Source organism: Triturus cristatus, chromosome 2_2, assembly GCF_964204655.1.
Source record: "Triturus cristatus chromosome 2_2, aTriCri1.1, whole genome shotgun sequence".
Lineage (NCBI taxonomy): Eukaryota > Metazoa > Chordata > Amphibia > Caudata > Salamandridae > Triturus > Triturus cristatus.
This window is the reverse complement of record NC_140582.1, coordinates 967,513,575-967,540,596: the sequence shown is the minus strand read 5'-3', so window position 1 is coordinate 967,540,596 and position 27,022 is coordinate 967,513,575. Positions and strand designations below refer to the sequence as shown.

Sequence of the window (27,022 nt, the reverse complement as noted above, 5' to 3'; positions counted from 1 at the left end):
GCAAGACTGTGTCAGTCCCTGCTCAGCATAATGTGTTGTGGTGCTCCTGCGCGGTCCACCGCCGCTACGACCTACAAAATCGTAATTGGCAAACAGTGGACCGCCACTAGTGCGCCACTGTGAGTTTATCTTCCAAATATAAAATTCTTGATCTAGAGCAATTTGTATTTACAGTGACAGCATATCTTGTTAAATTATAATACATTAACATTTGCACAGTAATGTAGTTCTACTTTGATGGCACATACAGTGCATAAATGTTGTTTTTTCATTATACATGTGTTTCTGTGTTTACTGGCTAAAATGTGAATGTGTGTGCTGCCAAATGAATTTCTAGAAACGTTTGCATCTTCAGTATCAAAACTAATTCACAGACATGTAATATTTTGTTACAGAATTGAATTATCAATCGTGCCCATCAAAAAATGAATGTGAAAGCAATCCTCTTTCTGTTTTCTGGAAAACAGCATCTGAGCATGTAAGTGGGACGCTAAGTGGGGCTGGTGATTTTGTAGAGCTGCCCAAACAATATTGAATAAAATGAAGTGATCACAAATGATCTTTCTCCCATTTTCCTTTTCTTTGATTTATTTGCAGATTTTGGTAACTCAATTTATCTTAAAAATATGTTATTGATAGTAGCCAAAAACATATGAAACTGGTTTTGAGTACCCTTGTTCTGTGGTGGTTACTTGTTTAAGATTGAGTTTACAGTTTGCGTAAAGAAATATAGGCCCTAGGTTTGTGGGATATCGGGTGTGAGACTTTTTCCGTAAGCAGTACTGAATAGTAATTTATAGGTTCAGTGACTCTACCTTGTCAATCGTAAAAGTAATCATGACTGGACAGGGACATTTAGTTTTGTCTGCATAACACATTCAGCTGTAAATTTTAAATGAAAACACAAATTAAACAAATACATCAAACAAAACATTACATTACTCCATATATAAATATATATATGTATATCTCTATATGTATCTATATATATATTCAGTGAAAAAACCATAGGTTTCACACACGTTATAGTTAGGAATTAGCATTTAAAAAACCTTAGAAATTCAGTGAAAAAACCATAGGTTTCACACATGTTATAGTTAGCTGGACATTTTACTCGTAAAAAACCAATGAAATTGCCCCGTTATAGTTAGTTCAGCTAACTATAACTCGCGCGCCCGCAATGCACTGCTGATGACGTCACATATTACATCACTCATGACATGGTCAGTGACATCACTCATGACATCACTGATGACATCTCAAATGACATCACTGATGACATCACTGATGACATCATCCAGTGAATGTGGGTTTTTCTGAAAATTAAATATGTTTTATATATGTATATCTCAAGGTCAATGGAAGAATAAATGGGTATATAAGTGTCTAAATGGATGATTTGTTTTTGAAAAATTGATTGTTTAACTGACTGATTAAGTGTATCATAGTGAATACATGTTTTAGTGAGCAATGTTTAAATATGTATATATCTGTATCAGTCTCTCACTTTGTGTATAAGTGGCTGCATGGGTTGGTGAGTAGATACATGGGTGTCTATATAGGTTATTAGTTGGTTTTTTGAGTATCAGTCTGAGTGTCTGCATGGTTCGGTGGGGGGTATTACGTAGTGCATAGGTGTATGAATGAGTGACTCACTGTTTGTATGTGTTGAACACAGCATGTGTGCAGGACTGTATGGGTGGATGAGTGTGTGCATGGATGTGTTATTGAGTGAATGACTGTCTCAATAGTGTCTTTATGAGTAACTACATATGTTTTAAACTAGTATATGTGACTATTGGTGTATATATGTGAGTATATGTGAGAGTGAGAGATTGAAAGAGTTCTTGTATGAATAAGTATGTGTTTCTATAAGTGATTGTTTAAAAGACTAAGTATGTGTAAGTTTCCGTAGAAGTAAGTGTGGTGGTGTGTGTATAACTGTATATGCAAGTAAATGTATGTTTGATTCTTTGTTAGCATGAGTGACTATGTGTGTGAGTAACTCTATGGATGAGTGGCATTGTGTAACAGGATGTATAGGTGTATGAGTACATATGATGAGTGAGTACATGTATGAGTGACTGAATTGGACTGTTGGTGAATGAGTGGATGTGTATGTGGATCTTAGAATTACTGAAAAGGTTGTTTTAACTGGTATTGGTATGTCCATTGTTTTGAACATTGTAGTTTCTATTTTTGAATGTGTGTGTCAAAGGTTATATTAGGGGAAGAGGAGGTCTGCCACTCTATCACAAGGATGATGTCATCAGTGATGTCATTTGAGATGTCATCAGTGATGTCATGAGTGATGTCACTGACCATGTCATGAGTGATGTAATATGTGACGTCATCAGCAGTGCATTGCGGGCGCGCGAGTTATAGTTAGCTGAACTAACTATAACGGGGCAATTTCATTGGTTTTTTACGAGTAAAATGTCCAGCTAACTATAACATGTGTGAAACCTATGGTTTTTTCACTGAATTTCTAAGGTTTTTTAAATGCTAATTCCTAACTATAACGTGTGTGAAACCTATGGTTTTTTCACTGAATTTCAAAGGTTTTTTAAATGCTAATTCCTAACTATAACGTGTGTGAAACCCATGGTTTTTTCAGTGAATTTGCAAGGTTTTTTAAATGCTAATTTTTTTTTTATTCTTCAATTTTTTCAAACATATTTTTAATTTAATTTACTTACCTTTTATAAAGACTATGCTTTAATTTTTAAAATCCTTAAATATTTTTTTTTAATATATTTTTTAAAATAAACATGTAAAATTTATTTCCAGTTCTTTTTTTTTTTTTTTTTTTTTTTTTTGGTACGCGTACCGTAAGCTCACGGTAAGCGTACGGTTTACGCAACGTCCGTAATCTATCTACGCTGCTTGCGTATAGTTACGCACTTTGCGTAGCCGCGCGTACTGCGCGTGGGACGCGTGCGCGCTTACGCCACACGCGCACGTTACGCGGAAGTGCCGGGGAGTGACTGCTATGCGCATGCGCGCAAGCGCGTGTCTTTTTTACGCGCACGCGTACTTTTTGCCGTAAGCGTACCGTAAGCGTACCGTAAGCGTACGGTAGGTCATGTGATCTTGAAACACAACTTTTGATTGGTTGAAACTACTTTCAGTTCTAGAACTCTCCTACACCACACCCATTCCCCTCATTTCTGCTTGTGATCCCTTGGGAGAAGGAGCTGGTTTGTCTTTGGGATACGATGGCAGAACAGCAGAGCTCTTCTGAGAGTGAGGCTAGCACTAGCAGCACTGTCTTGAGGCAGAGATCGAGGAAACAAAAGCCTTCTTATGTTTGGGATTATTTTACTTTTCCAGAAGGCCAGCAAAAGGTGAATGCACCCTTAGTTACTTGCAAGCTGTGTCAGCGTGTACTTTCTAGAGGTAATCCTAACAGGAAGTATTCCTTTGGGAATCACACCATGAAGCGACACCTCCAGGATGTACACAGAAGGACACATGGTCATCTTTTTGGAGGTAACTCTTCAGAAAGACGAGCCAGTACATCCACAGCAGCTCAGCCTGGACCATCACCTGCAGGGCTTACTCCTTCTTCTGCAGGTCAGGTGAGCCCTTCATCTGTGGGGGGAGAATCTCCTTTTGCTGGCCCTCTGGAAATGAACCCTCGATTTCGGAAGGTTGATATTCATTGCACATTTTGTAAAGATCTAATTTGCCATAGGGAGACCAGTGTTTCCCTAGTGAACAACAAAATAGATCAGCACATTTGTCGCTTTGAATAATTTTCCCATGCTTCCTTTCCTCTGTCCCTGCATGAACACAACGGTTCTTTTAAGAGCCAACCTTATCTTTCATCTTTTTTTTACATATGTTTTTAAAAACTTTTTTTTATTTTTTTTACCGTACGCGTACGGTGCGCGTACTTTTTTTTTATTTTTTAAAAAAAACACTAAAAATCATTTATCACATTACATTGTCCTTGAGAGATTACAATTATTATTATTGACTTACCATACTCACTGAAAAAATATTTATTCATTTCTTTTTTTTAAAAATAGTTTTAAAAATGTTTGTAGTTTTCGAAAATTTTCTATATCTATCTGGAAAAAAAGAAAAAAGTATTAATATTTTTTAAACATTTTATAATACAGTACACATATTTACATTTTTTACCAAAAAATCTTTTTGCCTTATTTTTGCTGTTTTCAGAATATATTGCATTTCACTATAAATTGTGAAAGCAATTGCATTCATCATTTTACAGCGGGCAAAAAAAAATACCAATCACAAAGATTGTATTAAAAAAGCCCTGATTCTTTTTTTAATTAAACTTAACATTATAGAAATGCATAATATTGTAAAAAAATATCATCTAATACCAATACTTATTTCTTTAAAATACCGTCTGATATGTTTGTTTCAGAACTATAATCACAATATTATATCTCAAATAACTCCAAAATACATCTGATTTCATTTCCTTTAGGCCAAATAGTAATTTTAATTTTTTTTTTGGAATAAATTTCCAACGGAAATCCAATAAAATTCTAAAGTTTAATTTGTCCAGATCTCACCGATTCTCTGTAACATTTTGGTTCACGAAAATTTTTTGAATAATTTATTTAGTCCACAATAGAATTGGTTACTTTTCCACATGGCCAAATAGTAATTTTTTAAATCATTTTTGAAAAAATTTCCAATGGCAGTCCAATAACATTCCAAAATTTAAAATGTGCAGAAGTTACCGATAATCTCTAAATTATTGGTTTTTCAAAATTGCATTAAAAATTAAAAAAGTCCACATTACAATTGGTTATCTTTCCATTAGGCCAAATGATAATTTTAAAAATCTTTTTTTTTACAAAATTGCAATGGTAATCCAGTAAAATGGTAAAATTATTTTGTCCAGATCTTGCCAAGTCTCTCTAAAATTTAGGTTTCAGGAAGATTAGATAGGAATTTGCTAAATCAAAAGGCAAACGTTGTTTGAAAATCAATTGGGAATCATTACACAGTGTCCAGCCTTTTTCACATTTTAGATAAACTGTGTAATGTCCAGAAGTAACAGTAGGTCCATCATGGAAAATTATTGCAACAGTTACAAAAGTTTTTCCTGAAATTGATAATTGCTGTCCTGTAAACTTCTTTATTAAAGTATCCAATTTTGAACCATCAGCTCTACATCGTTGCATCATTAAAATTACATACTGTCCGTATTCCTTTAAAATTAATGTTGAAAACATGTCAGAATTACACTCACCACATTTCATGCTATGATTAGCATCTTTAACTAATTTTGCAAAAGTGACTGTTTTACTCTCTGGCAATGTCAAATAAATAAACCTTTCATTATCAACAATAGAGCCACATATATTATAACAATTATCACAACTATGTTCCCATTTATAAGAGAGACCAAAAAAAATGTCAATGGGAACTCCTTCTTCTTCCACTACCTGAAGAAAATACATCAAAAATTCATGTGCATCTTGCTGTTCATTTTGAGAAAACTGTGTTCGTCCTGAACATACATCTAAAAGTTTTCTAATGTCAGTAGCACTTTCTATTTGAGTTTTATCTTTACTCAACTTTTGAAAAAGGAGACTCAGCTCTGAACAGAATCTTTTTCCCTGATTTACTATTATCTGCTCTTGCAAACTTTCCAGATAAAATGCAACATTCAGCACTACATTTGCGTAGCAGTTGACACCAGAGCTATTTTCAAAATGACATCCTACAACCTGTTCTTCATTTTCCTTTTTCTTTTTGCTTGCAATTACATCACTCCTCTTTTTTTTCCTCTTCTCTACATCTTCACTACAGATATTCTCATTTTTTCTTTTACGAGAAACTACACGTTTCTCCAACACAGGATACTGACCTAAATGAGGAGCATAGCTTCTTCTTAATCTATTATACTCCTTTACACAATTTGTATCAGCACTAACTTTTGATTCTTCAAAGTCTATCATGAATAAACCTGATAATGTTTTGACTCGTGACAAAGCAACATATGCCATACCTTCTTTGAACACAGTTGAACCAATGTTCACAAATGCACAATCTACAGTCAATCCTTGAGACTTGTTAATAGTTACAGCATATGCTAGAGAAAACGGAAACTGCTTCCTACGTACATATAAGTCTTTCACAAGCATAAAACGAACTGTACAACGACAAATATCTTTAACTTCATCTATCTGATCAAATTTTATTTTTAAACATTCAATTCCTTCTTTTTTCTGATAATTAATAAAACCCACAACTCTTCCCATCGCTCCATTAACTAAACCTTTCTCAACATCCAAATTTCTCCTTAAAAACACTCTACAGTTCATGCAAACATATAGATTTTTTTCTAATCCAGCTGTTTTGGAGATGTTCTTCTCTAGTGAGTCCAATTTATTTTTCAGTTTGCCTGTTACTGTGACAGTAATTCTTCCATCCTCAATTTTGTCCACTGCTTCCAATTTCCTGATCTCTTCCTTTTCCAATTTCAAAAGCTCCTCATTGAATATTGAGCATTCACGTAGAGTAGGCATTAAGCAGATGACACTTTTGTTTTCTGCAATGTTCTTGTATATCTTCTCTGCAACTATTTCTTCCTTTGGAAATAAATTATGTAGCAGCCGAGTCTGTAATGCTTTTTTGCCAGCTTCTGTGAGTAGTCCAATCCTGATATCTTTCAGAATACTTCCATATTCTTCATCGTTTGCTTGCCTCATATTAGTTGTAAGTTCCTTGTACTCAAAGAAGGACCAAATATTTGTATTACCGATACTTCCCAATGACTTCTTCGTGTCTTCATGTGTCACAGTATTAAACACTGGTTGTCCTTTAACTGGAGTAAGTTGCAAAAGATCCCCAAAAACTATGACGTGTTTTCCACCAAATAACACGTCATAGTCTGTCTTCAAAATTTGCTGCATTCTTAAATGCACAAAGGCAAGCATTAAGTTTGATACCATGCTCACCTCATCAATAATGAGAACTTGCATCTTCTTCAATACTCGTGAAACTTCCAAGGATGCTTCTCCAGTTAGCTTGTTGAATTGTATTTTGTTCTCATGCTCCACTGGTAACATTAGCAAACGATGTAAGGTGATTCCTTTTATGTTATATGCTGCTAACCCAGTTGGAGCAGTAACCACACAAGACAAAGTAGAATCCGTTTTTTGCTTTAGGTAGCTTCTGATGACTTTAATTAGGAAACTTTTTCCAGTGCCAGCTTGTCCGCTTACATACATCCTGATTGGATGAAATGATGTGCATGAGCACTCTTTTTTTACATGTAGAAATCCGTGATCAATTTTGTTTTTGATCTCTTCATAAATTTGTTGCTGCTCTTGATTCAGTTGTCTTTCCAAATTTTCTAAGTCTATAAATTCTTCTTGAGCTTGATTCATAGCTGTTTCCACTTCATTCATGGCTATTGATGCTTCATTTTCAACGATTGGTTGTCCTAGGGGATCTTGACTGTGTGTTCCTGAACTTTGGCTGTCCTGAGAACTGTCTCTAGCTATTTCTGCTGCAATTGTAGTTTCCTGTTCAATTTCTTCATTTAACATTTGCAGATAAGTTGTGAATGTATTGCATTGTATGCTGTCTTTGCAAGCATTAAATGAATCCTCATAGCTTTGAAATTCTCCCAGTAGTTCATCCTCTGTACGCCATGGTTTAAACAACTGTAAAAGAGCCAAATAGTAAAATTCTTTCTTGTCGGTAGTGTCGCAACTCAGCTTCCGGTGATTTATCAAACTTCCTTTGGTTTGCTTCACCAAACATCCTTCTTCACCAACAACTTTATATTTTCCATTATTAATGTCTTCTGCAGCTTTCCGTGAATAAATGTAGTTCTGCAACACTTCATAGAGACACATGTTCTCCAGATGATGACTTCTCTTGGGATAATATGTGTCCAACATGTTTGTTTTCAATATATCTGTACTTTCTGGGTCATTCTCGGCCAAATATTCAATTTCTCCAACAGATTTCAGTACCCGATTTCTCATTGCTGCAAGGCCTAAACTTGCCCAAATTATTCTTCTTGACTTCGAGTAGAGACTTGCAGAAGATAACCTATCTGAACATTCGTAGGATCCAATTTCTCGATGCGATAACATCTTCAAACTGAAACTGTACAGCTTCTTACTGACAGTCTTCTCGTGAGAAATCTCTTCCCACATTTCCTTCAATTCTGTTTTTTCTGATTTCGTAATGTAAGACGTTACATATCGTGCAACAGCAATGGAATTGTCAGCTACATACTGTATATCCATGTTAGCGTTCCACATGGATAAAATGACTGGGTTGTAGTCATTTATATTTTTTGATTCTTCTTTTCTTTTAAGGTTGTAGGTATTCTTAGGTGATTTTCTTGTGATAGTATGTCTCACAGCTGACATAAAACTGTTTACTCTTCCATTTGAAAGAACAGGTCTAGGAAATCCAAATCGACATTTAGTGTAGTATTTTTCTTTGCTCTTGTATTTCCGTCGACAGTATTTTCCACACCGATGACTTTGGAAACGTAAAACTTGCTCCTTTAACTTGTTCTCTTCTGTGCTTTTTGGTATACCACATGTTGCATATTCTTCAATGTAAGATAACACTGCTTCATTAGTATCTGTTCCAAACTTTGGGGCATCCTTGATCCACAACAGCATATGAATATGAGGAGCACCTCTTGCCTGGTACTCTTTTCTCCAAAAGAAATCCACTACTTCTCCAAGGGGTGGATTTTTTTTATTGCAGATGAAGGACATCATAGCCTCAAATCTATGATTGAAATATCTGCAAACATTAACCGGATCCAATGAGCACAGTTCTCCTGCTGTCTTGTATTCGATGTTTTTAATGTTTGAATTGGCCTCTCGTAGAAAATCCAGTAAATCATCCCAAGCGTACTCGGCACAGCTTAGGGTAAGGAACCATGTTGGTGTTCCTAAATTGCGTAACATGCATTTTAGTTCACCATGGCGTCGGTACCAATATTCATTTGTCCCACGCTGACAAGCCATCAGATTGATCAGTTGTGTTTCCAAATGATCATCTCGGTGCTGCACTTTCTCCATAAAATCCTTAGCAGACACATTTTGTAAATGTACTCCACTTTTTAAAATGTGATTTACTGCATAAGACAGTGCAGACAAGTCGCTTTCAAATAAAAGATGAAACAAATAAGGAATACTTTGTCGAAATCTGGGATCTTCAGCATATAGTCTTGTAGTCCGATACTCTGAAGCTGGAATCTGTTCTGGACGTTCATCGTATCGTCCTCCTTTTCCCGTAGGAAACAGCTGGGGAAAACATCGAGCTTCCAAGCTCTCCTCCCATACACTCACAGGAGTTCCTTTTGCTTTCTTCATCTGAAAGAGATCAATATTGTCTCCCATAACTTCTTTCGAATGAAGAGGATGTATGCTAAAATGTTCATAAATTTCTTCTTCCTTTGTCTTGTCCACTTTTTCAATTTGTCCAGTTGGTGTTTCTGTGTCTTCTTGAAAATCTTCGTCTTCTTCTTCTTCTTCTATATAAATTGATTCATACCATTTGTTATTTTTTTTCAAATACAAATTTGCTCTTTGTACTTTCCGCACATCTACCAGCTCCTGCCAAATCTTCTTATTCTTTGTAGGTACACCATTAACCAGAATAATTAATGGTTCAGTTTCCAAAGTATCCGCATCAATAGTTTCCATATTTTTTTTCAAATCCAAGGGCAAATACACCACTCTACCTTTTAAACCTCTCAGTAAATCTGAAGGAGGTAATTTACCAGTTTTGGGCTCCATACGTACTATGGTCTGGAACGGATGAACACATTGAATGAGTATAGACTCATATGTATTTAATTCAGAAAGTTCAGCAGGAATAGCATCCAATTCTAAATTATTATGTACAGCTCTGGTCGGCATTCTATTTTCCTCTAACTTGTTGTAACAGTATTTACAAATACGCTGATCTTCACCCAATTCAAAACAATTTTCAAGAAATATATATGTGGCAAAATCCATCCACTTATAATTATCTTCATTTTCACTCTTTCTGTAGAGATCAACATTCCTAGTTTGTTTTCTATAATGAGTTCTGCGGCAACAAATACAAGTAACATTTGGTCTTTCATTAGAGACTATTGCAAATTTTGTTATGTGATCATTAAATGTCTTACTTACAGAAGGTTCTACATTCTCTTCCACTTCTTCCTCATTTACTGTGTCCTTCTCTGCACTGTTTTGTTCAGGACCAAAGTAACAAAACTGAATTTCATCAACAACCTTCTCTACATCTGATACCGTTCCTCGGAACAGAGCCCTATTCAATTCATTTAACTTTATTGCTGGACTTTTGGCAAAATACAACCGTCTCACAAACTTTCTCATTTCAGTATGATGAACAGCCAGCATCCTAAAATGATGGAAAACACTATTGCACACTTTTCTAGATAGACAAGCCAGAGAATGACCCTGCAAACCAGTATTCTCTCTCACTCTGCATGGATCCAGACTTTGAAGCACCTTAATCTTCTGTTTTACACTTTTTTTACTATATTCTCTTAGAAACTCTCGAAATCTGTCAATAGATTCCTGACGCACAGTGCAAATACTACTACAATTCCAAGTGTACACTGGGGCTTTAGGACGTCTCCCCATTGCCTCATCTGCCATCACTTGTACCTCATCTCTTGGAACCATTATCTCCTTCTCCATTATGCAACCATTTTTTACTTCGTATGAACGACCTCTGGTGTCAACTGCATGCAGCAAACTATTACTTTGAAAATAGCTCTCTTCATTAAAAAAAGGTTCACTACTTGAACTATGCATCCACTTTCCTAAAAACACTTTACAAAAGTTTGTTCTGTTCACTACTCTTTTGCTTTTGCTTTGTGATTTCAGTACATTAACCATTTTATCTAATGTACGCATCCTATTCAAAATTAATATGAATAGTTTCCTTTTTAATTCTAATGCTTTTGCAGCAATGGCTTCAATTTCTTTTTTTCTCTTGTAATATTTTGCCTTTTGCTTATATTTCTTCACATCCTTTATCAAATTGGACATAACTCTTCTCTGAAACATTTTTCTACGTATCTCTTTAAACGCTGTTTTTCTGTTTATGTAAAACTTTTCAGTTGCAGAAGGTATATTTGCATTAACTAAATTCTCAATTTTTTGCTGTTCTCTTCGTTTTGTTACATTCTTCCCAGGACAGACATTTTGTACATTTTTCTTTGTTTTGAATATTTTTTTAAGAAATTCTTTTTTCTGCTTACCAGAAGATTTTTTCTTTTTCCCAACATGAGCATCTTCTACTAACTTTGGTCCTCCAGTTGTCTTCAAATATAGTTTTTTTTTTAGCGTTTTTTGAACTCGAGATTTTGTAGGCATCTTAAATTTTGTTCACTGTTCTTCAGCAATACCTGAAAAAAACTAAAAAAAAATCCTTTATTGTATTTAAATATATTACTACATTTCTTTTCACAATAGTCACAAAACAAAATTTCTTTGCCAATTTGAATGCACACAAACTGCTCTTTTTTTTGGGCAAGTGAAAATCTCTTTTACAAACTGTCACATTATGAAACCACTTTTCAGATTTTTTAAAAAGCCCATGTCCAGAGTGCTACACTCCAGCAAGGGCAACCAGCCTTAGTGAAGCTCAATGTATTTGCATTACAGACTGAAACCTGAAAACCCCACTCGCTTCTAAATACTGTGCATGACTATACACGGCAAGCACATGGATGTGTGCTAAGACTCTGCTTCTTCCCCCAAAAATTCACTCCCCCTTTCCATCTAATGCAACTGTGAAATCACCAGAGCAAGACGCAATAAATCTCTGCCTATAATTCCTCTATGCACATAGAGTCATGTTTTCACATTAGTCCCAAAACGAAATTTCTTTGCCATTTTTAAAGCACACTTACTGCTCTTTTTTTTTTCGGGGCAAGTGAAAATCACTTTTACAGACTGACACATCATGAAACCTTTTTTTTTAATTTATTTAATTGCACTTGTCCAAGCTGTTTTTTTCAGACCACCACCATGTGTGTTCGCGGTGACTGCCTACACTCCAGCAAGGGCAACCAGCCTTAGTGATGCTGAATGTATTTGCATTACAGACTTAAACCTGAAAACCCCACTCGCTTGTAAATACTGTGCATGACTATACATGGCAAGCACATGGGTGTGTGCTAAGACTCTGCTTCTTCCCCCAAAAATTCGCTCCCCCTTTCCATCTAATGCAACTGTGAAATCACCAGAGCAAGACGCAATAAATCTCTGCCTATAATTCCTCTATACACACAGAGTCATTTTTTCACATTAGTCCCAAAACGAAATTTCTTTGCCATTTTGAAAGCACACTTACTGCTCTTTTTTTTTCGGGCCAAGTGAAAATCACTTTTTACAATTGGAAATCACTTTTACAGACTGACACATTATAAAACCACTTTTTTTGATTTATTTAAATGCACATGTCCAAGCTGTTTTTTCAGACCACCACCATGTGTATTCTCTGTGACTGCCTACACTCCAGCAAGGGCAACCAGCCTTAGTGATGCTGAATGTATTTGCATTACAGACTTAAACCTGAAAACCCCACTCGCTTCTAAATACTGTGCATGACTATACATGGCAAGCACATGGGTGTGTGCTAAGACTCTGCTTCTTCCCCCAAAAATTCGCTCCCCCTTTCCATCTAATGCAACTGTGAAATCACCAGAGCAAGACGCAATAAATCTCTGCCTATAATTCCTCTATGCACACAGAGTCATGTTTTCACATTAGTCCCAAAACGAAATTTCTTTGCCATTTTTAAAGCACACTTACTGCTCTTTTTTTTTCGGGCCAAGTGAAAATCACTTTTTACAATTGGAAATCACTTTTACAGACTGACACATTATGAAACCACTTTTTTTGATTTATTTAAATGCACATGTCCAAGCTGTTTTTTCAGACCACCACCATGTGTATTCTCTGTGACTGCCTACACTCCAGCAAGGGCAACCAGCCTTAGTGATGCTGAATGTATTTGCATTACAGACTTAAACCTGAAAACCCCACTCGCTTCTAAATACTGTGCATGACTATACATGGCAAGCACATGGGTGTGTGCTAAGACTCTGCTTCTTCCCCCAAAAATTCGCTCCCCCTTTCCATCTAATGCAACTGTGAAATCACCAGAGCAAGACGCAATAAATCTCTGCCTATAATTCCTCTATGCACACAGAGTCATGTTTTCACATTAGTCCCAAAACGAAATTTCTTTGCCATTTTTAAAGCACACTTACTGCTCTTTTTTTTTTCGGGGCAAGTGAAAATCACTTTTACAGACTGACACATTATGAAACCTTTTTTTTTAATTTATTTAATTGCACATGTCCAAGCTGTTTTTTCAGACCACCACCATGTGTATTCTCTGTGACTGCCTACACTCCAGCAAGGGCAACCAGCCTTAGTGATGCTGAATGTATTTGCATTACAGACTTAAACCTGAAAACCCCACTCGCTTCTAAATACTGTGCATGACTATACATGGCAAGCACATGGGTGTGTGCTAAGACTCTGCTTCTTCCCCCCAAAATTCGCCCCCCTTTCCATCTAATGCAACTGTGAAATCACCAGAGCAAGACGCAATAAATCTCTGCCTATAATTCCTCTATGCACACAGAGTCATGTTTTCACATTAGTCCCAAAACGAAATTTCTTTGCCATTTTTAAAGCACACTTACTGCTCTTTTTTTTTTCGGGGCAAGTGAAAATCACTTTTACAGACTGACACATTATGAAACCTTTTTTTTTAATTTATTTAATTGCACATGTCCAAGCTGTTTTTTCAGACCACCACCATGTGTATTCTCTGTGACTGCCTACACTCCAGCAAGGGCAACCAGCCTTAGTGATGCTGAATGTATTTGCATTACAGACTTAAACCTGAAAACCCCACTCGCTTCTAAATACTGTGCATGACTATACATGGCAAGCACATGGGTGTGTGCTAAGACTCTGCTTCTTCCCCCAAAAATTCGCCCCCCTTTCCATCTAATGCAACTGTGAAATCACCAGAGCAAGACGCAATAAATCTCTGCCTATAATTCCTCTATGCACACAGAGTCATGTTTTCACATTAGTCCCAAAACGAAATTTCTTTGCCATTTTGAAAGCACACTTACTGCTCTTTTTTTTTTCGGGGCAAGTGTAAATCACTTTTACAGACTGACACATTATGAAACCACCATGTGTAACTACAACAAAAACAATTCCCATTTCTATTATTCATTTCTTAAGTTACCACATACATCCCCTCTCAAACTGTAAACTCACCTTTAAAATTAGTTAGTTGTGAAAGAAATGTGACACTCAAACAGCAGATTATCAGAGCCAGGATCTCTGTTGTGTTCACCTCTCTCCTCTCAGCAGAACCAGATAATGGCAAACTTTCCCTCTATTTTTCCACACATATACATGTAAGTTTCAAATCTCAGTGCTTCCCCCTTTTTTTCAAATGTAATCACACATTTCTATTGGTTGAAAACCAACCCTTTTCCAAAAGTACCCTTCCCCCAACTTGACTTCTGCCTAGTACCCTTCCCCCAACTTGACTTCTGCCTGCTACCATAGCAACAGCTCATGGAACACTGCTGTGTAGAGTTAGGTCAGAAGTTCGACACACAATGTTTCAATTCCACAGAGCAAGAGTGCTTGACTTTTCAAACCTTACAGCAAATCCATAGTACTGTTCTTTGGTTACACATTTTTTTGTACCTATACAAAACATGCTTCTATTAATTTACACATACAGCCTAGTTTTTATTCTAGAATGGTATGAAACAGCCAATCAGTTCTTTTTGTTTTGAAAAAAATATGTATGCCTCCATTTCCAAACTGTCTTTCTTTTCATATTGCCATTCTACTGAAAGACACCTCCTGAGTGCATCCAGTTCTCCTTTGAAGATGTTCACAGTGTGGATTGTAGGGCACAGCTATGTCTTCTGGAGTGAAAAGTTTGCAGAGAAAACAGGTATGGTGAGAGACCTTGCTTTGCCAAATGTAGACATTAAATGGATTGGTCAGAGAGGGTTAAAGTGGCACCAATTGATGCCATTGGTGAAATCCTTCATTCAAATCCAACACCCTGACCTCATAATAGTGCACTGTGGTGGCAATGACCTAGGCACTTTGACTGGGGTAGGTCTGGAAATGCTTATGAAGGACACCTTTGCACAACTGTTTACACTTTTCCCTAAAACTGCCTTTGTGTTTTCCAACATATGCCAAAGGCAAAAATGGAACTGGTCCAATCATTTCTGTCCGCAGATTGACAAAGCAAGAAAGCACGTCAACAAATCTGTTTCTGCTTTCCTCCGTGACTATGGTATGGGTGCCATTTACCACAACAACTTGCGTTATGACATGCAAGACATTTATAGAGGAGATGGTGTGCACTTCAATGATGAAGGGAACAGAGTCTTCCTCTTGAACCTTAGACTCTGCATCGGTACTTACTTGTAGGTACCACTAAAAAAAATGACTTCATAAACACAACAGCTCTTTTTAGAGCTCCCTAATTTCTAAACTCTTAAATCTGCTTTTCATTTATTTATTTTTATTTTTTTTACCGTACGCTTACCGTAAGCTTACGGTACGCGTACCCCGTGATTTTTTTTAAAATCAATAAATGTTTTTTTTGTACTTTTCTGTCCTTCTTTGACCCCCTTACAAATGTTAGGGGGTCTGTAACTCTCCTCCTTGCCCCCTTTCCTTGTTTTCTCTGTTTTTTTTCTGAGTGAAACACACAAAATGGCGGCCGCCGCTTCCTGGTTTCGGCCGATTCGAATGTTTACTAAGATCTATGGGCCAATCAGAATCTCCTTCGCGCACGCCATGTTTCTTCCGTACGCTTACCGTAAGCTTACCGTACGCGTACCCCGTGATTTTTTTTAAAAATCAATAAATGTTTGTTTTGTACTTTACAGTCCTTCTTTGACCCCCTCACAAATGTAAGGGGGTCTGTAACTCTCCTCATTGCCCCCTTTTCTTGTTTTCACTCTTTTTTTTTCAGAGTGAAACACAGAAAATGGCGGCCGCCGCTTCCTGGTTTCGGCCGATTCGAATGTTTACTAAGATCTAAGAGCCAATCAGAATCGCGCTCGCGCACGCCACCGTACGCTTACCGTAAGCGTACGGTAAGCGTACCGTTAGCGGGCTCAGATATATATATTGATTTAAAGGCTATTTTCTCCGAATCTACTGAACAGATTTACACCAAACCTACAAAAGGCACTTCCTTGACCTAGGGACTACCTCTCTGCCAAATTTTGAGTAATTCTGTTCAGCCGTTCGGGCTGTAGCTCGTTCTAAAGGTCCTATGGAAAAATGCATGGGAAAAACGCGTTTTGGGACCCCCCTTTTATCTCAGCCCCCGCTTGACGGATCCCCCCGAGACTTTCAGGGTAGGAGCGGAGCATAGCGCCCCACCTATTTTGAGAAATTCGCGACGATTCGTCGACCGGCGCCAAAGTTATTCAAAATAGAATGTTGAGGTTTTCCTATGGAAACGTGGTCCTAACTATAACTACCTACTGGCGACCGCCAGTAGGTAATATATAAATATATATATATATATTACCTACTAGCGTTCGCCAGTAGGTAGTTATAGTTAGGACCTAGTTTTCATAGGAAAACGATGTTTTGACTTGGCTATATCTTTGGCGTCATTTGACCAATCTTCAATGTGTCAAGGTAAGTTCTAGTTATCATAGAAAGTTTGGGGGTGATCCACACAGTGGAGCTTGAGAATTTGGGGTGAGAAATAAGGGCGCGTTTGTAATGTTAATTCCCATAGGAACCTTTAGCTACAGTCCGTACCACTGAATGAACTTACACCAAATTTGACAGGGAGGTAAAAGTTGTTAAAGGAAGTGCCTTTTGCATCTTTGGTGTAAATCCTTTCAGTAGTTGTAGAGAAATGTTAGTTTAAAATTATAGTGATATCTCTGGCCGCATATATTTTGTGGTGGTTTTGTGATGAATCGCGAAGGCATGCGCCAATGGGAATGCTCTGATTGGATGGATGGAACCTGAACACAAAGTTGCAGCCACCAGTTTATTGCTCAGGAACGGTCCTCGTGTCAGAATATTTCTGAAAATGCTAACATAAGAGGTCAGAATAGAGGTAATCTGACCCCATGTTCATATTACCTACTGGCGGTCGCCAATAGCTAGCTATAGTTAGAATCTATTTAGAATAACGTTGGTGTCGATTGACGAATCTTCGCGAAATTTTCAAAACTTTTGGCCAGCTCCGGTCCTCTCCTTTCCTGAAAATTTCACGGTGATTCGTCAAGCGGGGGCCGAGGAAAAAGGGGGGTCCCAAAACGCGTTTTCCCCATGCATTTTCCCATAGGACCTTTTGACGCAGCTACAGCCCGAACTGCTGAAAGGAATTACACCAAATTTGGCAAAGAGGTAGTCCTCAATTCAGACTCGTGCCTAAATGGTGTAAATCCGTTCAGTAGTTCCTGAGAAAATTAGAGGTAAAAGTACATATATATCTATGGCCTCAGAGGATCCGTGCACCCTCCCCGCACCCTCCCGAGCACGAGCTGTATTCTAATTGGCTGTCAACACTCCAAATCATGAAGTGTTGGCAGCCATCTTGTGCCTCGGTAGAACTGAGGCACAAGAAACCTAGAAAACAAACGCGAAAAACAGGAAAAGGGGGCAGGGTAGAAACACACAAGGACCCCCCAGGGCCAAAAAAAGCATTTTTTTTTAAAATCTGTGAGATTTGCGCACCCAATTTTAAAAAAAGAATCGCGCTTCTTTGGTACTTGGCGCGCTCCTTTGGTAATTGGCCCCCGGGGGGCCAAATCCTGGGGGCAGATTTAAAAAAAGAAGTGTGGGGGGTCCCAAACACCCCACACTGTCCCGGGGACCACCACCCCCAGGGCTCAAAGATAGTATAGGGAGTGGGGGCTCACGGCCCCCCTTGCAGCCCCGGGGACCTCCACCCCCTGGGGCTTCTTGAAAATGGGTGGGGGGGGCTCGCAGCCCCCCCAGCCCTGGGGAATGCCACCCCCGGGGCTTGAAATAATTTGAGATGGGGGGCTCTCAGGACCCCCAGCCCCGGGATACTCCACCCCCCGGGGCAACTTTTCAATGTGGGAGGGGGGCCACGCGGTCTCTGAACACCTCTCTGCAATGCAGCTCCCTGGCGCATACTGGAGGTACCTGGTGGGCTAGTTGGCCGCCAGGGGACCTCAGGATTCAAGGGGACTTAATCCCCCAACTTAAAACATGCCACGGGGCGTGTTTGCACAGTGACCCTGAAAAGTGATTCTAAGTGTACTTACCAGTAACTTGTATTTCCTTCCATAGGAATCCATTGTGTGGTTTTCACCAGAAAAGTTTCTAAGTGTCCAATTTTGAAACGTACACATATTCCTCTAAAATCAGCCAAACTACGAATTCCGATTTACTCACCTGTTATCAGGAGAGAACCCAGGGCTGCATCTTTTAGCCCAGCACTGAGCCTGAAAAGTAATTCTAAGCGTACTTACCAGTAGCTTGTATTTCCTTCCATAGGAATCCATTGTGTGGTTTTCACCAGAAAAGTTTCTAAGTGTCCAATTTTGAAATGTACAAATATTCCTCTAAAATCAGTCGAACTACGAATTCCGATTTACTCGCCTGTTATCAGGAGAGAACCCAGGGCTGCATATTTTAGCCCAGCACTGACCCTGAAAAGTAATTCTAAGCGTACTTACCAGTAACTTGTATTTCCTTCCATAGGAATCCATTGTGTGGTTTTCACCAGAAAAGTTTTGAGGGGCCAATTTTGAAACGTACAAATATTCCTCTAAAATCAGTTGAACTACGAATTCTGATTTACTCAACTGTTATCAAGAGAGAACCCAGGGCTGCATCTTTTAGCCCAGCACTGACACTGAAAAGTAATTCTAAGTGTACTTACCAGTAACTTGTATTTCCTTCCATAGGAATCCATTGTGTGGTTTTCACCAGAAAAGTTTCTAAGTGTCCAATTTTGAAACGTTCAAATATTCCTCTAAAATCAGCCGACCTACGAATTCCGATTTACTCACCTGTTATCAGGAGAGAACCCAGGGCTGCATCTTTCAGCCCAGCCTTAACCGTAAAAATTAACTCTAAGCGTACTTACCAGTAACTTGTATTTTCTTCCCTAGGAATCCATTGTGTGGTTTTCACCATAAAAGTTTCTAAGTGTCCAATTTTGAAATGTACAAATATTCCTCTAAAATCAGCCAAACTACGAATTCTGAGTTACTCAACTGTTATCAAGAGAGAACCCAGAGCTGCATCTTTTAGCCCAGCACTGACACTGAAAAGTAATTCTAAGCGTACTTACCAGTAACTTGTATTTCCTTCCATAGGAATTCATTGTGTGGTTTTCACCAGAAAAGTTTCTTAGTGTCCAATTTTGAAACTTACAAATATTCCTCTAAAATCAGCCGAACTACGAATTCCGATTTACTCACCTGTTATCAAGAGAGAACCCAGTGCTGCATCTTTTAGACCAGCACTGACCCTGAAAACTAATTCTAAACGTACTTACCAGTAACTTGTATTTCCTTCCATAGGAATCATTGTGTGGTTTTCACCAGAAATGTTTCTGTGTCCATTTTTGAAACTTACAAATATTCCTCTAAAATCAGTCGAACTACGAATTCTGATTTACTCACCTGTTATCAGGAGAGAACCCAGGGCTGCATCTTTTAGCCCAGCACTGACCCTGAAAATTAATTCTAAGCGTACTTACCAGTAACTTGTATTTCCTTCCATAGGAATCCATTGTGTGGTTTTCACCAGAAAAGTTTCTAAATGTCCATTTTTGAAACGTACAAATATTACTCTAAAATCAGCCGAACTGCGAATTCCGATTTACTCACCTGTTATCAGGAGAGAACCCAGGGCTGCATCTTTTAGCCCAGCACTGACGCTGAAAAGTAATTCTAAGCGTACTTACCAGTAACTTGTATTTCCTTCCATAGGAATCCATTGTGTGGTTTTCACCAGAAAAGTTTCGAGGGGCCAATTTTGAAACGTACAAATATTCCTCTAAAATCAGTTGAACTACGAATCCCGATTTACTCACCTGTTATCAGGAGAAAACCCAGGGCTGCATCTTTTAGCCCTGCACTGACCCTGAAAAGTAATTCTAAGCGTACTTACCAGTAACTTGTATTTCCTTCCTTAGAAATCCATTGTGTGGTTTTCACCAGAAAAGTTTCTGTCTATTTTCACAAACTAAAAATATTCAAAAAAATCATCTGTATGACTTAAACACATTCTTTCAACTGTTTACAGGAGATTGGCCAGTGCTGGATCCAGGATCTACTACTGAGTAAGAAAAAGTAACGATAACACTACTTACCTGCTAAGTGAATTTTCAGCCATAGGATAACATTGGTTATTCTATGTGAAACGTTTTCTAAGTGTCAACATTTAAAATACAAGAATATTCCTTAAAAATCACTACTGTAACCAAAAGGCTTTTACTCAACTGTTTACAGGAGATGTCCAAGGACAGAATCTAGGATTGAGTCCTGTGGTTAGAAAAGTAATCCATAAAGTAACTAATCGCATTTGACTAGAAATTCACATTGAGCTCAATGTTGCATTGTGTTTGAAATTGTGTTGCCCATTGCAACAACTGTAACTACTGTACTTAAAAGTCTATTGCCATTTGCAAAGTATTTAAACTAAAGTAATTCATTCTGAGAAAGTATATCTTTTTATTGTAATGTATAATGTAATTAAAACAATAAAATATCTAAAAAATAAACAGTTTACAAAATATAGTAAATCAGTATCAAAATAATCAGCATAACAATTAATACATTAAAAATTGTCATTTACAAAACCTTTGAAATTCACTGAAAAAACCATAGGTTCCAGGCCAGATTTAGTTAGGAATTAGCATTTAAAAAACCTTTGAAATTCACTGAAAAAACCATAGGTTTCAGGCCTGATATAGTGAGGAATTCGCATTTAAAAAACCTTAGAAATTCACTGAAAAAACAATAGGTTTTAGGGGTGTTATAGCTAGCTGGACATTTCACTAGAACAAAACCATTGAAATTCCTCTGATATAGTTAGTTGTACTAACTACATCTTGCGCACCCGCAATCCACTGCTGATGATGTCACATATGACATCATTCATGACATGGTCAGTGACATCACTGATGACATCTCAAATGGCATTCCTACTCTGCCCTCTTCAGGGTTTTTTTGTGTCTTTTTTAGGATTCGGTCGTGAGTCTCAAGATGGCTGTCATTGCTTACTGATTGAAGCATGAGATCTGTTGGATCTGCGGAGGCTTCGCATCCCTAGATATGCAGAAATCAGTATTTTTAATAACTCCAAACATACTGAGCAGATTTACACCAAATTACAAAGAACACTCTTTCTGGACCAAGATCTAGCTTTCTGCCAAATTTGGTGCAATTTCATTCAGCAGTTCTGGATGTAGTCGTATTCAAAATCCCTATGGGAAATTGAATGGGGAAAAGGCATTTTGGGACCCCCCACTTTTTCTAAGCCACCGCTTTTCGAATCACCACAACACTTTCCAAACAGCAGCAAATTCGTTTTTAACATTTGTTTAAGATTCATCAAACACCGCTGACGTTATTAGCAAAACAAAAAATGCTTTTCCAAGGTAACTACAATATAACTATAACTACCTACTGGCAACCACCAGAAGGTAATATATATGTATTTGTTTTCACTGAAAAAATGAAAGTTAAAGTAATGTTATAGTTCGGTGTGATACAAACAAGTGTTTTTTTTAAAAACCTTAGAAACTCACAAAAAAACAAAGGATAAAGTGACGTTATAGTTAGGTGAATATCGGATTCATTTTTTGTACTAAAAAAACCACAGAAGGTCACCAGGTAGAGTTAGCACAGCTACCTATAACTTGCGGCCTGCCATGCATTGCTTATGGCAACACATATTACATCACTTATGACATGTTCTATGACAACATTTATGAAATCATTGATAACACCTCCCCATCCCCCAGTGCCAAATAGAATAAAAATGTGGTGGGGGCAAAGTGGCCCCCTCCTCGAGCCTTAATAGACTCTGAGGACTCCATCCACTGGGGCTAAACCTAATAAAAAAGGGGAGGGGGACATGCAGCTCATCTCCCCGATCCTTTTTGAGTCCCAGTGACCCCTTACCCTGGGGCCAAAATCTAAGGGGAGGGGAAATGCTGCCCCCCTCCCCGAGACTCAATGGCCTTGGGGACCCCATCCCCTGGGGTCAAATGCAATAAAAAAAAGGGGAAGGGGACATGTGGCCCCACTCCCCAAGCCTTGTTAGGCCCCGTGGACCCCATCCCCCACAGCCAAACTTAATAAAAAGGGGAGGAGAGAAGTGTGGCACTCATCCTGAGCCTTCTTGGGCCCCAGGGACCACATCTCATGGGGCCAAAATCAAAGGGGGGGCATACAGCATCCCTCCCGAGCCTTAGTAGGCCTCTGGACCCTATCCCCAGGGCAAAATACAATTAAAAAAGGGGGTCATGTGGTCCCCTCCCAAAGCCTTATTAGGCCCAACAGACCCCATACCATTGGACCAAATATGATTTTAAAAAAAGGAGAGAGGGTATGCGTGACCTCCCTCTCTGAGCCTTCTTGGGCCCTGAGACCTCATCTCCCATGGTCAAAATCTAATGGAATGGGGCATTCAGCCCCCCTACCCAAGCCCTATAAGGCTCAGCCAAATACAATGGAAAAAGGGGAGGGGGTCTACGTGGTCCTCCCCTAAACTTTATTAGTCCCTGGGCCATATCTATTTTAAAAGGAGTGAGGGGGCATGGTACCCGCTTATTCAAGCCTTATTTGGCCCCAGGGACCCCACCACCCAGGGCAAGTTCCAATAAACAGGGGAGGCGGGTGTGTGCCCCTCTTCCCAAGCCTTCGTCGGCCTCAGGGACACCATCCCTGGGGTCAAAATCAAGGTGAGGGAGTGTGAAGCCCCCCCTCCCCAAGCCTTAATAGGCCCCAGAGGGACCCCATCCCCCGGGGCCAAATACAATGAAAAAGAAGAGGGGGTAAATGGCCCCCTTCCTGATGCTCGTTGAGCACTGGGGACCCCATCCCACAGGGCTACTTCTATTGTAAACATGGAGGGGAGCCATCCTGGGCCCCAGGGACCCCATCCCCTGGGGCCTACCTAAATATAGGCATGTGCCCCGGTGGCCACCCCGGACACGCACCAACTAAAACACATTTGGGGCTGGGGGGTGGGAGCCCCATGGCCCTCACGATCCCAGCTGGCTCTCCACATGGTGCGTGAGCTGGCATTGCTCCCACCCGGAGGGAGCAGCTGCTTTTTGCATGCTCCCTCCAGGAGAGAACAATATGTGTTTTGTATCCCTGCCCACATCATTGCATGCAAGGAAACAGATTGCAAGCCTGCTCCTAGCCAGTGGAGAATTTTGATATCTCCCGCTAGATGTGAGCAAATATGTTTTCCTGCCCGTGCTAGTGCCGGCAGGTCAACTACTGTGTCCCAAGGGTGAGCTCCCAAAAAAACACAGTAAGTGAGCCAGCCCTGGGGTCTTTAAGGCCTCAGGGAGGGGCCACACATTCCAGTTTTTGGGGATATTGTTTATGACACTGGGCCACATCTCATTTTTTATACATTTTGGCCATGGGGATGGGGTCCTGGGGGCCTAAGTTGGTGCAGGGAGTTCTTTTTTTTTTTTTTAAGTGACCACTGCGGATGGGGTCCCTAGGGCCTTTACAGGCTTGAGGTGGTGGGCCCGCAGCTCCTATGCCCTTTTTTGCAAATTCTTCTCTGGGGATGGGGACCCTGAGGGCCACCATCAGCTGGGGGAGGGGGCCCACATGCCCTTTCTTCTTAATTAAATCTACCTGGCTTCAAGGGATGGGGTTCCTGGGGCCCTTCAAGGGCTGTGGGAGGAACGGCCCTACTGCAGCCCTCTCCCCATATAGTTAATATAAAATAGCAGGGATTGAGGCAAAAATTCCAGAGTTTTTTTAATTGTGGCCCCAGGACAGAGGACTGAGTCCCCAAGTCCTGTAATGGCTGGCAGCAAACTTTTCTAATGTTGCTGACAGCCAATAAGAGTTCACCCTCCTGCAGGAGCATGTCTCCAATAGAAGCAAAGTGACCCAAGTAAAAAAAACTCCCTTGGTCAATCAGAAAACTTGATTTCTTTTAAATCGGGTATGAGGGACTTTTGTGAGAGTGCATCAAACCTAAGCATCCAGGGTCTGTATTATGCAAAACTTTTAAAAGGTGCGTCCGGCACAAATAATGAAAATGCACCACATTATGGTGATTGCGCTGACCCCAGGGCAACTGCGAACTCGCGTTGCCCTGGGGTCAGCACATTCTTGTGAAAAATAGAATGGCTGCTTTGAAGCTGCTCTGTGTTTTTACAGTGCAGGCGGTAACCAGCCTGTACTTTGATGGAGGAATATAGATCCCCTTGCAGGTGGGTTCAGTGAGTGACAGCACCCACCTGCAAGGGGATGTATGGACTTTTCCCCCCTCCAGAGGGCTACCATCAGGGGATGCACTAACAAAGTGCCACCTTTTAGATGGCGCACTGTCAGTGCAACTCCTGACAGCTTCTTTGCCTCTGCGCCCACGTCTGTAATATGACGCAGGCACAGAGGCAAAGGGATTCCCTCATTTGCATGGGGCCATGCCCCCATGCAAATGAGGGAACACCCTCTGAAGATCGCACTGTTGTTTTATGTGTGCCAGTGCGGTATTTCAGACAGGGACACACAAGCTTCTGCAGACCCTTCTGTAATACCAAAGTACTCCGGGGCGTGAAGAGCGGGCGAAAACGCCCATTGCTCCCCCGGGGCACTTCGATTACAGGGCCCCAATTATACAGACATTTTTAAACCTTAATTTCTCAAAAAAATTACAAAAAGCACAATCTCAAACCAAGATCTAGCTTTCTGCCAAATTTGGTGTAATTCCGTTCAGCAGCTTTTGCGGAAGCACTGCCTACAGAAGCCTATGGAAAATTGCTGGGTATTTTGCACTTTGATAACTCCCTTTTCTTTTTTCCCGGGCCCCACTTGACAGATTACCCTGAACCTTTCCATGCACAAAACAGGCACTTTTGGGGAAAGTTTAGTGGAGATTTGTCAAACAGTGTTAACGGTATAAGTAATACAAAAAGGGCATTTCATGTGGAAACTAATAACCAATCAAGTATTTGTAAAGCGGGGCAAATCACTGATGAGGGTCTTGTGGTGTTCTGTATATTGCTGCATATTGTATTTCCGTGTTCCCTTCTGTTGTATTCTTAATGGTTCAGAATGCTGGGTTTGTTCTGCCCCTTTACCTAGTGTAATGCTGTATTAGAATGTATGGGAACTGATCCTCTGGGCCCGTTAGACCTGTGTACCTTTACTGGAATAAAGGTTCCTGTTTCAACTCTCTTAGATGGACTGCGTCTTTACAATTGGCAACTGACATGGGATCTGGACCTGTCCTGCCTGGAAAGTGCTTTGCTGCTCAAGTTCTACTTGTTCAGCTTTATTAATGTACTGTGCTTTGTCTTTGCTTCCCCAACGGGCCCAGAGATCGTTTTTTCTTCTACTTTTCCACCCTGCTCCCTTTACTATTTCTGGAGGACTCTGTGCCGCTCGCACTGCCTTGCTCCTCATTTCTGGGATTGGCACTCATATTCCTCTTGCGCTCCTTCTTTCATGCATTTTGCTAAAAAGAAGCCCCGCACGCGCTTTCACACGCTCTAGTATTGACTTTTAAATGACTCTGCGTGCCACTGCTCAAGCGCTTTCTCATGCGCCCTGCCTGGTTACCCCAATGTCACTCCTCTGGGTTTCCTGGGACATGCTGGCTGACGCCACAACTCCTGGTCTCCTAGGATGCCTCTTCACAGCATTTGTGCTCTTGCATTGACTTTCTCTCACACGTCTAGCCGTGTGATACCGCTCCGGCTCTGACGTTTCACCTGTCTCAACTATGAACTGCGTGCTGTTTTATCCATTGTTCCTGGTGTAACCAGCCTTTCCCTGATTTCACCTCTTACAGCACACCTCATCGTTCTCTCAGGCTCTGGATGCTTCCGTAACTGCCAACTCGTCTCTGTGACTGTGGGACATAGCTCCGGTCCTTTTCTTGACATCGTTGTCTCACTTCCTGTGCACAAGGAAGTGCATTTTTCAAACAGTAGCATGTCAACCTCCACAACCTGTGGATTCAGTGATCCACAGAATTCCTGGTATACAGTCACAAATTCGTCCTGCAATACGACCTGTCATCTTTACGTTGCTTTCACCATGTGGATTCAGTAATATACTTCTACTTGACCTGCGTTTCCAGTGCGTGTGAATTCAGTGATTCACTCACTTACCTTTCTACATATTGTTTTTGGTCTACATCATCACATTAACTATATATGCATATTTTTTGTGAATTAAATAAAAAAATCTTCTCTTTTCCTCTCCTTTTCTCATATGTTCTATTCTTTGTTTTCCTACGTTTCTCCTCCTTCACTTCGTTCATTTTCCCTTTTCACCATGCAAACTGTTACCCCTCCCAGCTACAGGATCCAGGTGAAGCACCATTAAAGTGGCGGTTATGGTTCAGATCATTTAATGCTTATTTGGGAGTCATGGTATGAAGTTCAAACATGATAGAAAACGCAGTCTTCCATATTATTATTTAGGCGTAGAGGGGCAAAATGTTTTTGATTATTTACCCACTTACAGTGGTGATGATAGTGGGAACATGGATGAATACCAACTAGCTCTTAAACAACTTAGGGGTATATTTACGAGCACATGCGATAACGATCGACAACGTTAGTCATAGCCAGAAAAGTTAATGCCGCCTAACCCTGTTTTTCATCGCCATGTTAGCGTGGTATTCTCAAGCCCGCGCTACATGGCAATGAAAACAGTGAACGTCGGAGAAAACAGGCGACAACACCATCGCAATGGCGATAGCTATTCCTGTGTTAGCAGGTGATA

At 39.8% G+C, this 27,022-nt stretch overlaps 1 protein-coding gene across 2 annotated transcripts in view; it reads left to right on the top strand.

Moving 5' to 3' along the window:
* LOC146863010 (ADP-ribosyl cyclase/cyclic ADP-ribose hydrolase 1-like) overlaps positions 1-27,022 on the top strand; it is a 515,922-nt gene that overhangs the window by 300,888 nt on the left and 188,012 nt on the right. For both annotated transcript variants that reach the window (XM_085642394.1, XM_085642393.1), the window contains exon 4: positions 396-478. In XM_085642394.1, coding sequence (XP_085498520.1) covers positions 396-478 — 83 coding nt within the window. The remainder of the gene's footprint in view (positions 1-395; positions 479-27,022) is intronic.